At 44.8% G+C, this 17,281-nt stretch overlaps 1 protein-coding gene across 2 annotated transcripts in view; it reads left to right on the forward strand.

The window, feature by feature from the left end:
- The window catches only part of Cdc42se2 (CDC42 small effector 2), a 65,440-nt gene extending 60,972 nt beyond the window's left edge, over positions 1-4,468 (forward strand). For both annotated transcript variants that reach the window (XM_052197827.1, XM_052197828.1), the window contains 2 exons: positions 1,577-1,691; positions 2,248-4,468. In XM_052197827.1, coding sequence (XP_052053787.1) covers positions 1,577-1,675 — 99 coding nt within the window. In that variant the 3' untranslated portion in view covers positions 1,676-1,691; positions 2,248-4,468. The remainder of the gene's footprint in view (positions 1-1,576; positions 1,692-2,247) is intronic.
- The last annotated feature ends 12,813 nt before the right edge of the window (positions 4,469-17,281 follow it).

A 17,281-nucleotide genomic window follows, 5' to 3' on the forward strand; every position in this document is an offset into this window, starting at 1 on the left:
CTATCTTTAGGAACAGGCTCACATGTGAAGGCGCCCGCCTGGCCTGCACCACATCATAGACACCTCTGAACACAAGGCGTCCATGGACTGATTTTCGAGGGGCTGGATGCCACTGTTGGTGCTGTTTACAGGTGTAGACTGCCACACCTGCGAGCTTACTTTTTAATGCTAGCTTCTTGCCAGCAGGAACTCTGGGAGCCTTTAGTAGTTTTCACTGCACACCCAGTCATGTGCCTGCTCTCAGATGGATAGGTCACTGCCTGACCCTTCAGTTTGACATTGCAGATTTTTTTTTTTTTTTTTGAGGAAACACCTTTTTCTTCAACTTATGACTTGTGTGGCTTTATGAGTCCAAAGGTCTTGACCAAGTGGTCCTGGAACATCTGCAGAGGCTGTGTGTGTGTGTGTGTGTGTGTGTGTGTGTGTGTGTGTGTGTGTGTGTGTTGGGTATAGACTGATAAAGACTGATATCTGAGCTAAAGTCACATTGCATTACAAAGGAATGTGGATGTGGTCTTGCCCCAGGGCTTAAAGACTTACCTGAAGCAGCCGTCAGCCCTGAGACAGGTGTTTAGTTTTAGTGTGTGCAATGCCGTTGGGGTCAGAGCTTTGAGAGTCAGTGTCTCTGAGTAAGGGCAGTGGATCCTGTAAGGCAGAGTCCTTAAGCTGTTTAGAGCTGAATAAACTTGGCACCCATATGTTCTCTTCTAACGAATTTAAACCTGTTATTCCCAAAATAACTTAAGCAAGCCTCTGTGCCTGGGCAGTGGAGGGAAAAGGTGGGTCTGGAGATTCAAGAGTGGGACGCAGGTAGAGAGGAAGAGGAGACTAGAAAAGGGAGAGAGGGCGAGGAAGAGAAGCCATGGTGGACAGATCTGTGAGTCCCAGTAAATGCTCAGTAGCACTCAGTAAACAGGTTGATGAGCATGGTTTCAGCACCCTGTCTTCCCCTCAGGTCTCAGCTCTGGCTTCCCAGACTGCAGACTTCCTGCATGGGCTCCTCCTCCTAGCAGTGTGGCCTGGCTTACTCTGCTTCCTGAATGTCTCTGATTCACAGGACCTGGGTTGGGGTGATGGTGATAACCTGAACGAAGGTGTGTGTATTCGCTCCAGCGCCTTGCAGTCCATCACCACATTCTCTGGTCTTACCACAGAGCAGAGCCTGTCAGGCTGAGGCTGCATTCACTCGGTGACAGGTGTGGACACCTTCACTTCATCAGCCTGTTGACTGCATTGCAGAAGGAAGTGGCAATTTCAGAGGGCTTAGGTAGTCTGACTACAAGTTCAAGGCCACCCTGGGATACACTTGCTGGGGGTGGGGGAAACCAAACCAAAACACAGATCATTCAGTACTGACCTTACCATTTGCACTATAACCAGGAAAAATTAAAGTGTTTTAAAAATGAATGTGTCCCAGTAAATGCTCAGTGGTACTCAGTAAATGAACGTGGCATCCCCTGGCCTCCCCGTAGACTGTGGCTGACTGTCACTGGGCATCATCTCCAGATTTCCTGTGTCCTGAAGATGGAGGGGAAATGTTCCTGCTGTGCATGTGCTCTGTTTCTGTTTGTTTTAGGTCAGCTCCATTCAGAATCAAATGCAGTCCAAGGGAGGCTATGGAGGCGGGATGCCTGCCAATGTGCAGATGCAGCTGGTGGACACAAAGGCAGGATAGCCCTGGTCGCCTCGCCGTGAGTACCTCAGAGCTGGGAGGGGGGCCCTCGGTTAGCCAAGAGTCTTAGTCTTGAGGTTAAAAAAGTTAGTCAAATTATCTTTCTTTGGTCTTGGCATATTCTTGATTTTAGATTTAAATGTCAGGTTGTCTCCTCATAAGACTTTAGGGAAAAGGCTTTGGCCTGTGATTCTAGTGACAAAATGCTACTTTGTCCTCTTACCAAGAGGGACAGTACTGTATACTGAGTAGTGAGGTAATTTATAAATATTTCATTATAAGATTATCAAATGAAAAATAAAATGACTACTTAAAAGGAAAGATTTACCTAAGAGTGTAAAAATAACTTGAAATTTTTTGGCTGGGTGTGGCGACACATGCCTTTAAGCCCAGCATTTGGGAGGCAGAGGCAGGCAGATCTCTGTGAGCTCAAGGCCAGCCTGGTCTGTATAGAGAGTTCCAGGACAGCCAGGACTTGTGTAAACAGAGCTTGTTTATAAAATAAAGCAAAAAAAAAAAAAAAAAAAAAAACCCTAAAAAAAATAATAATTTGAATTCTTCTTTTGGTTTTGTAGGTCATTGTGAATTCCTGTATTTTCTCTGTCCACAGTTCTATAAATTTTTGTCTTGTGATTGGATTTCTTTTATTTTAATTATAAAAAAAAAGTGGCGGCAATCTGTTCACCCCTGTGATCTCCAGCAAAGACGTTCCTGCTCCACGGACGGCAGCGTCAGGCCGACCTGCCTTGCCGCCGGCGGCATGCATGCCTGGGACTCTGACAGAGTTCTTTGGATTGTAGCTGAATTTTCAATGTTTAATTGACATGGATCGGATCTTAGCATGGTCTTTTTTGTGACTGCTAGCACTGTATTGTAATTTTTCCATTTTACACCTTTTCATTGCACCTCCAGCCCCTCTGCCTTATGATTTAACTGGTAAACAAAGACCTGTAATTACTGCCACCATTTATGTATATGTTGAAGGTAGACCCACAAGCACAATAGTCCTTTCATCTGTTGGAAACTTGAGCGGAGCACGTCTGCACACTCCATGGTGCTGCTCAGAGGGGACCCCATGGGGTGCAGACACCCATCCTGAGCTGCTGCAGCCTGAGGATGCGCCTCTCTCAGTGGAGGCGCTTTACAGATATTCCCAGTGGGTTCTGGTCCCACTAGAGCAGTGACAGGGAAGCCTGCGTCCAGAGGCAGTTGCTTGGCTGTAAATGTTCAGTGTATTTATTTGAGAGTAAGGACCTGTGATTGTGAGCAGATACAGTCTGTATCTGAGTGTTGTGAAGCCCATTCACGTTCTCAGCATCTTTGTCCTGTTAGCTCTTTGTGTACCTGTCGCTGTTTTCTTTGTAGTCTTTTGGTGTCAGATTGTGTCCACTAGCTGTGTGTTGAAATTCTGGCCTCTGCTACCAGCTGTGACTTCAGAGTCCTTGGCCTTCCAGGGTTCCACTTACTGTGGAGGCTGTGGCAGCTTCCAACAGCAACCCGCTGCCTGGCTGGTTCCCAGTGATCAGCCCTCACAGTGACAGTCAGAGGCCCTTGCTTGGTCCTGTTCTGTTCCTCTTCCCTGCTAAGTGTCGGTAGCTGGGCCCTGCAATCCACATTACTTACTATCTAACTGCCTTTGATTGATAAGCATTTGTGCAGAAGATGGGTCTTAACTGAGATCAGAGCGTTGAAGGCACATAGGTCCTTGTCTAGAGAAGCTGTGATCTTTTCTGCCTTCGCCTGTCCCGAGAATGCTGACTAAAGAGCCACTAGGTTGATGCAGGCAAAGCTGAAAGCATTTCTCCTGTATTTCTTCTGAACATAACTTAGCAGTAGGGTGGAACACTGGATGACCTGATTCTTTGATTTTGCAATTCTAACCGTTCTTAGCTGTCAGTCCTGAGCACAGAGAATTTCTGTCGAGGAGAAACATTTTCTTCATTGTTGTCTTTCATTCACCGTATGGACACTGCACTCTAGAGTCTGTCATTCTGCTCAGCCAGGGTGAGGTTCCTGCTAGGGCACTGCTGTGTGCAGACTCTTTCTGTATAACAGACAGGGATTTCTTGGCATCATCGGCACTGATGGATGGGACAGCACAGGGAGCCACTGTCCCCTCCCCATCACTGTTTGCTGCTCCAAGGCCAGTTATTAATAAGCCAAAGGCTCCTGAAGCCACTGATGGTCCTGGCAGCCTCTGACCTCTCAGCACAGTGAGACACTGTACACAGTGCACCGCCCGGTGCCCTGGAGGGTTCCAGTAAGGTCAAGAGAATGGCCAGAGTAACCTGCCTGGTACAGGATGTTTATGGAGGCCTGGGGATTCCGGCAAAGGTGCAGGGAGACACTTCCCACCTCCCTACATGGGATTGTAAACCTTGGGGACTCATTTGTTCCCCCTAGTCACACATCTCATTTTTAAATTGGAGCTAATAGGATTTTGTACCCAGAATTTATTATATTGTTAATACTTCTCTGAAATACATGGTAACAACTAGTAAGCAAGAGAAACAGCAGATTGCAGCAGTGTGCTGGGCGCAGCTTCTCCAGTGGGCCTGGAGAGTTTGTCCATTAGCTTCCCTTTGTCATTAAATGGAGCTGTTGGTGTAGAGCAGCTGCCTGATCTGCTCAGTGACTGGTGCTCAGCACCAGAAGACAAGATGGACGTATTTTTATAATCTAAGCATACTTTTTTTGTACATTGTGTTCATTCTTGAATAAAGTGAGCTCACTGTTGGCTTGTAGATATTAAAAAAAAGAAAGTATTGATTTTGATTCAATAAATGTTTTCTTTTAGTCTTTGTTTGGATTTTTCTTCTCTTTTAATAAAATTTCACTCACCAGAATTTACGTAGAGAATCTTCTAGCATTCTCTAGCCCATGGGTGCAGACAATTCATCACTCTTGTTTAAAAGTATTTTTAAATGTAAACTGGGAGAAGTGGTACAGGCCTACAGTCTGAGAGGTTACAGCAGGAGGATTGTGTATTCATGTGTCATGCTGGGTTTGGTGGTGTACACCTTTAATCTCGGCACTCGGGATGCAGAGGCAGGTGGATTTCTGAGTTTGAGGCCAGCCTGTATTCAGAGTGAGTTCCAGGACAGCCAGGGAGGGCTACATAGAGAAACCCTGTCTTAGAGAAAAGACTGTTCCAAAAGAGAGTTAAAATTCTGGAATTGTCATCCTTTCTCCCTTCCCTTGCCCTCCCTGCTTTAGGATCTTGCTGGAACCTACTGTACAGACCAGATTGGCCTCACCAAACTCCTACACCAGCAGATCTTCCTGCCTCAGCTTCTGAGAATGACAGTTTGTTGCTTATTGCCAACCAGAACATGTGGGTAGAAGTTGGAGGATAACCATTACCTGGACTCAGGATGGAGCTCAGGCGCCAGGCTTGACCACCGGCACCTCTGCCACCTTGGCCTAGACGTGTTTCCAATACATTGTCTTTAAAGTATCCTGTCGGAATGGAATCACATTCAGCTGATTACTCCCTATGGGATGCTTGACTTCATGGCTTCAGGAAGGGTGACAGCCAATCTGGTGTCACCTAGCAAGCTGGCCAAATACTCGGACACAAAGCACGGGCCTATGGTATCACTTTAACCTCTGATATAGAAGAATAAAGATCAGTTTGCATTACTTCACTCACAAGAGCCCCAGAGAGGCAGGAGCCAAGGGTGGGTCAGTTGGATTTAGAACTGCCACATGGAATCGTATAAACAGACAAGCCAGAAGATTTGCCAATAGGCTTTGATAGCTTGCCCTGTATGTCCAAAGGCACTGAGAGGAAGATGACTTAAAATGAAGTTCTTTTTAGTGACAGAATGGCTCAGAGGGTGAATGAAGCCAATGGCCTGAGTGAACCCAGGGATCTAGATAGTAGACATGGAGAATCAACTCCTACAGAATGTCCTCTGACACACAATCTCAAAAAAGGAATAAAGATTGCCCACAAGTGAAATATTTGTGAGCAAAATTAGATAAATGTTAGGTGGGTAAAAATATGATAAAGCTGGATATGGTGGTCCACACCTTTAAATAGCACCCAGAAGGCAGAGGCAGGAGGATCTCTTGTGAGTTCAAGGTCATCCTGGTCTATATACAGCCTGTATCAAAGGGTCTACTCTTTGGTCATTAGGGAAAGGATTACAAATAGGAAATAAGTAAAATTACCTCTATTTGCAAAAGATCAGATCTTACAATTAAGACTACTTTTGAAAACAGATTTGATATAAAGGTCAGTTACTTTTCTATATATCAAGAAAAATAGGAAGTGTCCGATTCACAGTAGTTTAAAACAAACTGGGTAGTGGGGAATCCCACTCAAGGTAGTGGTGAAAGATCATCACACTAAAAAGTACAGCAGTGCTGAACAGAACCCTTGGTGGTCATGAGCACTCACGCTCTTGTAAATGACTCAGCACTCATGTACAGTGGGTCACAGGACCCTTTGTGTGATCACTGTTGCAGGATATTTGATCACAAAAATCCTCTTTTTAGTTGTGTGCTCAGCCCTTAGCACACACCTTTAATTCCAAACAGTAAAGGTAAAGTTAGTTTGTAGAAGGAAATGCCCATGTTTGAAAGTGATGTCTGAGTAGCAGGCAAAGTAACAAATCAGAGAAAGGCTTGACAGAATAGGCAACGCCCAACTCGCATGAGAAGAGAGAGGGAAGCTACCTAAGAGAGAACTACAGCACAGAAAAAAGAGGAAGCAGTTTGTCTTAGTGTTTTACTGCTGTGAACAGATACCTTGGTAAATGCAACTCTTATAAAGACAACATTTAATTGTGTTCAGAGGGTCAGCCCAGTATCATCAAGGTGGGAGCATGGCAGCATCCAGGCGGGCATGGTGCAGGCAGAGCTGAGGGTTCAACATCTTCATCTAAAGGTTGCTAGTGGGAGACTTACAGACAGCTAGGATGAGAGTCTTAAAGCCCATGCCCACAGTGCCACACCTACTCCAAGGCCACACCTCCAAGTAGTGCCACTCCCTGGGCCTAGCATATACAAACCATCACACAATTTTATTGTGACGGTTGTATAGAGACAGGTTGCAGAGAAAGAAAAAGCTAGCCATAGATGAAGACAGAACAAGCTAGAAAATGATAAGGAGCCAGAAGATTAGAACATATTGCCATAGTTTGAGGCCAAGCAGAGCAACTCAGGAGAAGCTGAGAGAAGCTGGATTGAATCAGTCATGGGAGAGGAGTTTGAACCAGGACAGCCAGAGCTCAGAACGAGAAAGGATGAGCTTATTCAGCAGGAAGTCTCAAACTGAAAACATTCTAAGCCTAGATTAGATTGTATGGAGGCTAGAAGCTTCCAAGACTTAGTCTAGGTTTGCAGACAATTATATTAGGTAAATAAAAGTTAAATTTATGTTCTGCCTTCTGGCCTCTGCAGGTATCTGCTCACACATGCAAATACACCTAATTAAAAATACATCTTAAAAATAGTATAAACTAGACATGGCAACTCACTTGAAATCCCAGAAAAGGAGGTTGAGGAAGGAGAACTGGAAATTCAGGACTATTTTTTTTTTTTTTTTGGATTTGGTTTTTTTCGAGAAAGGGTTTCTCTGTATAGCCCTGGCTGTCCTGGAATTCATTCTGTAGACCAGGCTAGCCTCGAACTCAGAAATCTGCCTGCCTCTGCCTCCCAGAGTGCTGGAATTAAAGGTGTGTGTCACCACCACCCGGCTAGGGCTATTCTTAAAACAAAAATACAAGTTGACTCTTCCCCACCAATTTAAACACAGTATATAGTCCACCAGTCTCACTCCTTGGTATGTAGCCAAAAGATTTGGAGTGTGGTCGAGAAAGGGTGTGGACACTCTGTGTGCATAGTGTCATTCCTTCCTGCTGAAGCAGATGTGGCCCATGTGTTCTGCAGTAGCTGAGTGGGAAAGGCAGCATGAACATGCAGTGAAATTAGCCTCAAGGACGGATGTGCCCTTAGTGTTCAATTGCTGAGAGGAGACGCCATGACTAAGGTAGCTCTTAGAAAGCATTTACCAGCTTGTTTACAGTTCAGTCTTACTAGCCCATTATCATGGCTGCACACACAGCAGGCATAGTAACAGAGTTTTACATCCTGATCTGGAGGGAGGGAGGGAGGGAGAGGGAGAGAGAGAGAGAACTAGGCCTAGTGAGGGCCCATCCCACACTTCCTCCAACAAGATAATCCTTTTCAAATAGTGCCACTACCTGATGATTAAGCATTTGAAAAGATAAACTGTAGGAGCCGTTCTCATTCAAACCGCCACAAGAGCCCATAGTTGCTAACTTTTGCTCAACCTGAAGGACTGGACAAGTAAATCGTCAAATAGTCAAAAGGAACAGCTGAAGGAACAAAATTGTGGTCGCCTGGGGCTCAGAGATGGGAAAGGAGTGTTCGCGGATTTAGTTCTGAGATACGGAAATATGGAGATTAGTTAGAAAAGTCAGAGCTTCTAATGCCACCGAAATGCACACAAGCATACTTAATTAAGAAGGTAATTTTTCACTCTGGGAGGCAGAGGCAGGCAGATTTCTGAGTTCGAGGCCAGCCTGGTCTATCTATAGAGTGAGTTCCAGGTCAGCCAGGGCTACACAGAGAAACCCTGTCTCGAAAAAAATCAAATCCAAAAAAACAAAACCAAAAAAAAAAAAAAAAAGAAGGTAATTTTTATGTCATTGTACTTTACTACAGTGTTTACATTTCCTCCCACCCCAGTCCTAATGAACACCCAAGAAAGACTGACAGGTGAGACCATGGGCACCAACACAGGCGGCTCCAGTGGCGGCTGAACCTCCCCTTCTTCAGTTTGCTCACAGCAAATACACCTGCCTCCTGGCACTCCTTCCCGGCATCCTGTTTCTAGCCACTCACCAGACCCAGGGACGGGAGCTGAAACTGCTGGTGAGCACTGGATAGACAGACACTGACTGCAAAAATTCATAGTCATTGACCTTTGCCTTCAAAGGAGCTTGTCAACTTCAGCCCTGGAGTTCCATCATGTTAAGGAGCTGAGAAAAACTTTAATTCCCCGTCCCTCCCCCCTGCATTAGAGATTGAACCCAGGACCTTGCAGAAGGAGGTGCCTGCTCTGCCACTGGGCTGTCAGAGGCTCCTTTCTGATGTTCATTGTGACCCAGGGTCTCATTAGGTTGCTAGCTTGCAGCCAGGCCACCAGGCTCTGCTGTCTATCATCTTATCATCACCTTAGTTACCTACCTTGTTGCTGTGACCAAACACCTGACAAGAAGAAGCCTAAGAGGAGGGTGCCCATAACCCCTCTCCCTTTCACACACATGCTCAGGACTTGCCAGGAAAGACAAAGCCAGCCCCTGCTGGCTGCGGGGGCTTGTCTGGGACTCCTCCCAAGCTCCATGGGCCACCCCAGGGGCCTGCTTCATCTGAAAGCACCACAGCTGGGGATGTATTCGGAGAAGCTCACAAGCAGTTTTAGATTCAGGCTGCCAGGGTGGGCCGGAAGAGCTGAGAGGAAGCTGAGCTCCCAGTGCTGCTTCCCCATCAGGCCTCTGGTGGAACCTTCATCAGCCTTCTTAGACTGGGCTGGAGCACTGGGGACCAACTTTAACCATTAAATATATTGTCTTTAAGGCTCCTTCTCCTCCAGTCCTGTGTAACATTCAGACCTTTTGTGACTTGGCTTCAAGTTTTGATGGTTTGCTTATATAATTTTATCCTATCTAGAATAATTTAACCCCTTTATTAGAGATAAGATTTCAGATTTATATCATTTATAACATTCCTATGGGCTCATTTGGTCCTAAAAGAGTTCACATCTCAGCAGTAGCTTTAGAGGTTCTGTAACCTTGAACTTTCTAGCTTTCCTGGGACCTGATAACATAGCTCCGATTTCAGGAGATTACAGCATCGCCCCCTTACCAGTAGCAGAAGGGCGGGGCTGCTGAACAAAGCTGGGAGGGGAGAGAGGCTGGGGGACATTGTTCTGCTCGCTGCTCACTGCCTGGGTTCTGGTGAGACTAACGAGATCTAACATAGAGCACGTGACAAATTAACATGATCCATATCCAAAAGACATGTTTCCTCTATAGGAATGAACCCAGCGATCTAAATACCCATGACTACTCTGCAGATGGAGGCAGACAACAAGAAAAGCTTACTAAGTATTCACTTTCTTATGAAGTCATCGAGTTGCAGGATAATATAATTATTATACTAAGCATAATAACTTTGCCTGTCAAACAGCTAACATTTTTTTCTTTTTGTTCTTTTCAAACTTAAAAGTATCTGTAACCCTGGTGCTACTAAGCAGCCATAAAAAACTTATATCTAAGGGTCTTAAAAGCTGTGGCATCAGGTTGTTTTTTTTTTTTTTTTCCCTTCCTTAGACTGTCTATGAAAAGTAAAAATAAAATGAAGTATTTCCAGGTGTGGAAGGGCAGAGACAAAGGTAGAGAGTCCCAGTAACAGTAAGGACATATTGTCTCAGAGGAACTGGCTTGGAGACCCAGTCTAAACAGCAGGCACTAGGATACAGTAAACATCTACCCCAAGTCTTTCTCCCCAGAGTGCACAGCTAAAGGACTTCCCATAGCAAAACTGGCCATGTACCCCAGGGGTTGCTCTGAGGTAGGGCCCAGGATCCACTTGGCAGGAATGGCTTCCAGAATGCTTGGGGTCTTGGCAGAGGTGGGGGAGGGGAGGGGCCGTTCCACTCCTGCCAACACAGTAGTTCAGGCCATTCTGCCCCAGCCAAGTTTGCAGAGCTCAGTGGTGGAGACTATAATGTCTGTTCATAACCAGATAGAGGAGCCCTTTGCTGTTAGTGATACCAGAGCCAGTTTCATGTTCTGAGAAGGATCCAAAACTCCTTCCTCCTGTGGAACAAGTCCCTTGTTTCAGTTGGTCTTTTTGTGTCAAAAACAAAACAAAACAAAAACAAAACAAGCAAACAAAAAAACCCTATAGGACAGCAGCTCAGCTCCAGGGAACATGTGGAACAGACTTTAGGGGTGAACATGAGCTTGCCTCTAGCTTATCCAGCTTAATCCAACTGAACAGGTGGCTAATTTCCTCAGAGAAAGTTCTTCCTAATCACCCTGGAAAAAGGGGTCCCTGCAACATGCATACAGGCAGAATATTCACTCACACATTCACTCAAAACTTGCGACATTCCTATGGGAAACTTGACTGTCAGCCCTCTTAGGAAGGATCTCTGGAGACACACATCCCTACCCCATCTGTTAGCTTCACTAGAAAGCTTCCTTAGGGCTTAATCAGGGCCCTCTTAGACCCTGTAGGGTCGAGACCTGGGATCCAGTCTCACCACCTTACCTTATCCTACAACTTCCCTTTTGAGTTTTTCCTTATCTCTGAAAGAATCTGGAGTAGTGATCAGTATCCTGGAGAGTCTGTCAGTTTTCAACTTCCTGGGGATCCTCTTTTCCATGCAGCTGAACATTGTTTCCAGCAGCACTAGGATCCAGGGTGTAGGGACATCTTGCTGGGGCCTTCACATGCTATAGAAATAAACCGTCTTCCCAGTGACGAACACTCCACACACTCAGGTTAATGAAAGGGAATCTCTTTGACAATAGTACACAGTGGATTCTAGCTAAGATACAAAGTGGGACCGGCTTTGAACAGAAGTGTTTGCCAGCTGTGTAGTCTTCAGGTTTATTCACTCCACATCTGCTCTCCTCCTTTCAGCCCCACTTTGAATATAAACAGAGACTGGAGGCTACAAATTGGACACTTGGACAGATGGAGGTCTATTCAGCAAAGCTATTGCCAGAATTATTTTAAGTACACCAGTGCTGTTCTTGTTGAATAGTTGTTACTCAAGTTCATCTCCCCACCAGGGAGAATTATGCTTTTCCTGATAATAGCACAGGGGCAAAATGCCAGGTCAAGATTTAATGACTGTTGTGACATAGCACTGCCCCTTACAGCCATGTTATTTGCTGTGGGGATGGGCCTAATGGGTGGCTGTAAGTCAGGGTTGCCCCTGTTGTGGGAATGAAGCCCAACTGGAAGTCAATTTTAGTGAACAAACATGAACTGAAACTTCCTCAGCAACCCCAAACCTCAGTTGTGGTACAAATTTTCTATAGTTTCTAAAAAGCATGGTTAGAGTTAAGGCCTAGGTAACTGTTACCTGGCTAGCCTGCCATTTTGTGTTATGTCATAAGGAAATTTTCTCATATGCAGTTACTAGGATGTTCTGTGCTTTGCTGTTCTTGGAAACCAATCATAACAGAAGTCAGAACTGCTTTGTATAATTAGCCACAATAAGCTTGAACCTGAACCAACCACCCAGCAGCACCTCCTATACCCATGTATGAGTTTTTTTTTATGGTATTTGCTTTTTATAAGCTGCCCCTGGGATGGACCCCAACATAAAAGAGACACCTGCACCAATATAAGGAACTATTTGGAGTAAGACTTCCATTTTGAGTAGGGATCAAGTAAAGTTTAAATTTCTAAGATTTTCTAGGAACTGGTATGGTACTTGGCAGAGAAAGACATGTTTGTGGGTAACTGACATCCTGGTTGACAAATTAAGACATAAATGTTAGACAAGTCCCATCCTGGTTGAGACATTAAGACATGAATGACAAGACAAGTCCCCTGCCATAGTTGAATACCCCAACCAATGGGAGCAGGCTAAGTGTCCAAAAAAGACATGTTCCTAAGGAAATCCCTACCCCTAAATCCTGACTGGTGAATAACTTAGCACAGATGTTTTAAAAAGCCCTATAGGATCTTGACACATCAGTCAGTTCCAAAGTCTGACATGTGGCCCTGATCAGTCTTGGGGTGTGGCATTCAATAAACTATTCTTATTTGACTGAGATCAATGTCTAAGTGGTTTGTGTGGTGACTTAGAGATCCTAATAGCACACTAAGTTCTACTTTGTGTAACTTACTATTTATTTCCAAAGCAAGTTTTATTTTTATTTTTATTTTTATTTTTCAAGGCAGAGTTTCTCTATATAGCCTTGGTCGTCCTGGAACTCAGTATGTAAAACAGGCTGGCCTAGAACTCAGAGATCCACCCACCTCTGCCTCCCAAGTGCTGGGATTAAAGGCGTGTGCCGCCACACTAGGCTAGGTATTTGTTTCTTAAGAGTAAACCTCCCATTGGGGGGGTGTGTGTCACATATCAAATGTCCTGCATATCTGATACTTATGATTCATTAGAGTAGCTAAATTAGTTATGAAATTGCAATGAAATAATTTTATGGTTAGGTGTCACAATACAAGAAACTGAATTAAAGAGTTGCGGTGTTAGGGACGTTGAGAACCATTGCTTCAGCACGTCAACTTTATTATATCAAGTTTCTCCTGCTTCACTTCCACTTCTAGATGGTCAGAAGCGGGTGATTCTGGCACAGCATAGCCACCAGCCCAACACTAGGAACCATGGAAGTTTGTCCCACAGGATCTGGCAAGCTTGCAACCCCAGCTGTAGCCAACCTGTAGCCATACAGCTTGCCAGGCTCACCTTCAGGTTTCTGTCCCTGAAACTGGGCCTCCGTGACAGGGAAAGCGTGACAGCCCAGCTGGGTCAGGGGTGAGGCCTGTGCCTAGAAACAGCTGCAGACTTGCAGCACTCTACCCTGGGGATGTCTGGAGTCTCCAGCTATGTGGTCTTCAGTTAAGGCCTCAGCCACAGAGCAGCAGACACACACAGCTCCGGTCTCTGGATTTCAGACCCACAGAGAAGTGTAGCAATGTAGCCTATGCCACCACACTTTGTGCTGATTTGTTAGAGTAGTATTATCTAGGTATTACAACAGACCACAGGAGAAATCCAGTTATCTCAATAGACAAAGGGAAAGCACTGACAGCTCAGCAACTAGTACAGAAAGCCAGTGTAGAAAGAAAGCTGCAGGGCTGGAGGGATGGCTAAGAGCACTGACTGCCCTTCCCAAGGTCCTGAGTTCAAATTCCCCAACCACATGGTGACTCACAACCATCTGTGATGGTATCCGATGCCCTCTTCTGGTGTCTGAGGACAGTAGCAGTGTACTCATATACATAAAATAAAATCTTAAAAAAGCTGCAAACAGAAGGGCCTTCCTGAGGAAAAAATATGTATATATGTGCATGTGTATATATACATAAAACATATACATACATGTGCATACACAGACACACACACACACACCCCTTTGGCAAATGTAGATTTTGTATTGATTTTCCTCCCCCTCTCCTTTCCTCCTTTTCTTTCCTTCTGGCCTGGTTGGCCTGGAGTTCTGGTAGCTTCATCTCTGGAGTTCTCGGATTAAAGGCATATACCACCATGCCTGCCTGGCCCTATCATTTCTAAGCATTATACTATATATACCACAAAGTAGATATAACAAGAAGGTAGACACATGTCTAAACGAGTATTGTTAGAAGAGCAAGGCTGTCAGATGCTATATCAATATTTAAGATCCATTTCGTTTTCTATTTGTCAAGACTAAGTAATTAAACACTGAAAACATAAGCTACTTTTCAAAGTGAAGGCATGGAACAAACTCTTACACAACGTCTACATGAAGGTTGGAGAAATGATTCAGAAGTTAAGAATACTTGTTACTTTTGAAGAGAACTTGGGTTCAATTCCAGCACTCTCAAGGTGGCTTACAACTGTCTGTAAAGGACCCAGTGCCTGTTTCTGGCATCTAAAGGCATCAGACACACATTAGTGCACAGATATTCCTACAGGCAAAAGCATCCACACACTTAAAAATAAAATTAAAACCTTCGCATGAAGAATAAGGCCATGAACTAGACACAGAAAAAAAGACATTGTCTTCCATTTGTGGGGTGGGGAGCTGATGCACAAGGGTGATAAACCCAAGGCTGGCCTATTTGGAACAAAGAAAGAGGAAGAAAAAGAACCAATAAAAAGAAAAATAAAGGAATACAGAGTTATGCATGGGAAGACTGTAATATGGATGGACCCCAGTCTGGTCCTGTGCATTAGTGTAGGGTGAGAGGCAGGCCTTCTCCAGCCACATGGGGATTCCACACAACACAGCCACAGTATGTGGAGGCAGAGTGGTTCTGAGAGTAAAGAAAGATCCAGACAGTCACAGCAGACTTAGAGCCCCAACGATAAATGTACATAGTCATTTTGATTCTTGACTTAACAGCAAAGATAATTGATGTGTGGTGGGAAGAAAGTGGCTTTTTAGTAAACGTGAGAGCCAATGTGAGCTGCAGATATACTTTGCACCACACTACACACATGGGCTCTGAGTATCATATATGAAAGGTGGCCATGAATGAGGACTAGGAAAATGCTTACATAGAAGCACAAGCCATAAAGAAGACACATTAATCTAGTTTGAAATGAGAGAGAGCTAGTTTAGTGGTTACGGGATTATTGCTGATTGTGGTGGCATACACCTTTAAGGAGGCAGAGGCAGGTCCATCTCCATTATTTCTTGTTCAGCCTGGTCTACATAGTGAGTTCTAGGCTAGCCAGGGATATATAGTGAGACCTTATTTTAAAACAAAACAAGCCAGGCAGTGGTGGCGCATGCCTGTAATCCCAGCACTCTGGGAGGCAGAGGCAGGCAGATTTCTGAGTTTGAGGTCAGCCTGGTCTACAGACTGAGTTCCAGGACAGCCAGGGCTATACAGAGAAATCCTGTCTTGAAAAAAACAAAATACAAAAAACCCAAACCAACCAACCAAACAAAACAAAAGGTGATCACTGCTCTTGCAGAGGACGGGCTCGGTTGCCAGCATGCACACTGGGCTACTCTCAGTTGCTTGTAACTCCAGAGCATCTTCTGCACCCCCCTCCCGCCAGGTTGCATTGGCTGGACACTACTCACAGAGCAGACATGCTATTACACAGGTGGGCATATTTCTTTTTCCAAAACAGGGTTTCTCTGTGTTGTCCAGGCTGGCCTCAGATTGAGATGCACCTACTTCTGCCTTTCTTTCGAGTGCTGGAGCTAAAAGCATGTGCTCCCACACTCACCTCACATCTCTCTTCAGCTGCTTTCTTTACACTCTTTGTGTTGGTTCACCCCATCCACCTACAGTATTTTACATTCTGCTATCCCTCCTCTCCTAAGTTCCCTGCCCTCATCTTCTGGCTCACTGTGGTACTCCATTTTTGATAGAGCATATTGAAAACTTAAAGCTATGTGCTATTTGTCTTTGGGCCTGGGTTACTTCACTCTTTATTGGTGGTATTGAGGATTAAATCCAGGGCTTTGGTTATGCCATACAAACTCTCTGCCACTGAGCTACATCCTTACCTCACTTTGAATAACTGTTCCCAATTCTGTCCAGCCAAAGTACAAGGATGTATATGCACTACATCTTTGTTACCCACCCACCAGCTGTTGGGCATGTAGGCTGTCTCCATTTTCTAGCTACTGTAACCTCTGAATGGATTCAAGGTCCACTTTTTAGTGGACAAGGGACCAATGCTTGGTACTCTAAGCTTGGCTGAAAAATCTCGGGCTGGGGAGATAGTAGGCCCATGCAGGGATCCAATTTCTGATGGTTAACTAAACGGACACAGCAATAGACTGCCTTCTAAACACCCACGCTTATACCTGTAGGCAGAGAAGCCTCCCCTCACAGCATGCACAGAATGAGCGATATGGATTTCACACGGCAACATCACAGCTCGGAACAACTGTGGTTATCTGTGCTGGCCACAAGAGACCAGCCTGTGAACAAACAGCCAGGGAGGTGGGTGGGGCTCATAGGACCTTCCTTTCACCTCAGAGCTATTGCTGATGCAGACTCTAGGAGTGAGAATCACTTTAGTTGAATGTCTTTAGTTGTACAAGTTGTATAGAGCAGAATAGGCTCCAAAAGGCAGCTTTACACCCATGGAGACATACATGGTGGGTCTCTAAACAAGAAATGAATTAGATTTGTGAAGGGAGTAGGCAGGGGTGGTAGGAAAATGGGAGGTGAGAGCCATCTGTATGCTGGGCTTACCGGTCTTAAAACTAAACCAACCAACTAGAAAACCCAGTCATGTAGCTAGCGCCACCTGGTGTCTCTGTGTCACATTTTTTCTAAGTAGTCTTGGGCTGTCCTACAATTCACTCTTTGAACAAGTTGGCCTCTCAGAGACCAGCCTCCTTCTGCCTTTTTATTTTCTATATTCTTTGTTTACATTCCAAAAGCTTTCCCCTTTCCCAGTTCCCCCCTCCACCCCAATATGTCCCTTAAGTCCTCTTCTCTCCATCCATTCTCCTATCTTTCCCCCTCCCTTTTCTCTGTCCTGGTACTCCCCTACAATGCTGGATCAAGCCTTTCCAGGATTAGGGCCCTCTTCTTCCTTCTTCATGGGAATCATTTGATATGCTAATTGTATCTTCAGTATTCAGAGCTTCAGGGCTAATTAATATCCACTTATCAATGATTGCATTCCATGTGTATTCTTTTGTGATTGCGTTACCTTGCTTAGGATATTTTCCAGTTCCAACCATTTGCTTAAAAAATTCATGAATTCATTGTTTTTAATTGCTGAATAGTACTCCATTGTGTTTATATACCAAATTTTCTGTATCCATTCCTCCATTGAGGGATATCTGGGTTCTTTCCAACTTCTGGCTATTATAAATAAGGCTGTTATGAACACAGTGGAGCATGTGT

The sequence above is a fragment of the Apodemus sylvaticus genome, chromosome 10, assembly GCF_947179515.1.
Source record: "Apodemus sylvaticus chromosome 10, mApoSyl1.1, whole genome shotgun sequence".
Lineage (NCBI taxonomy): Eukaryota > Metazoa > Chordata > Mammalia > Rodentia > Muridae > Apodemus > Apodemus sylvaticus.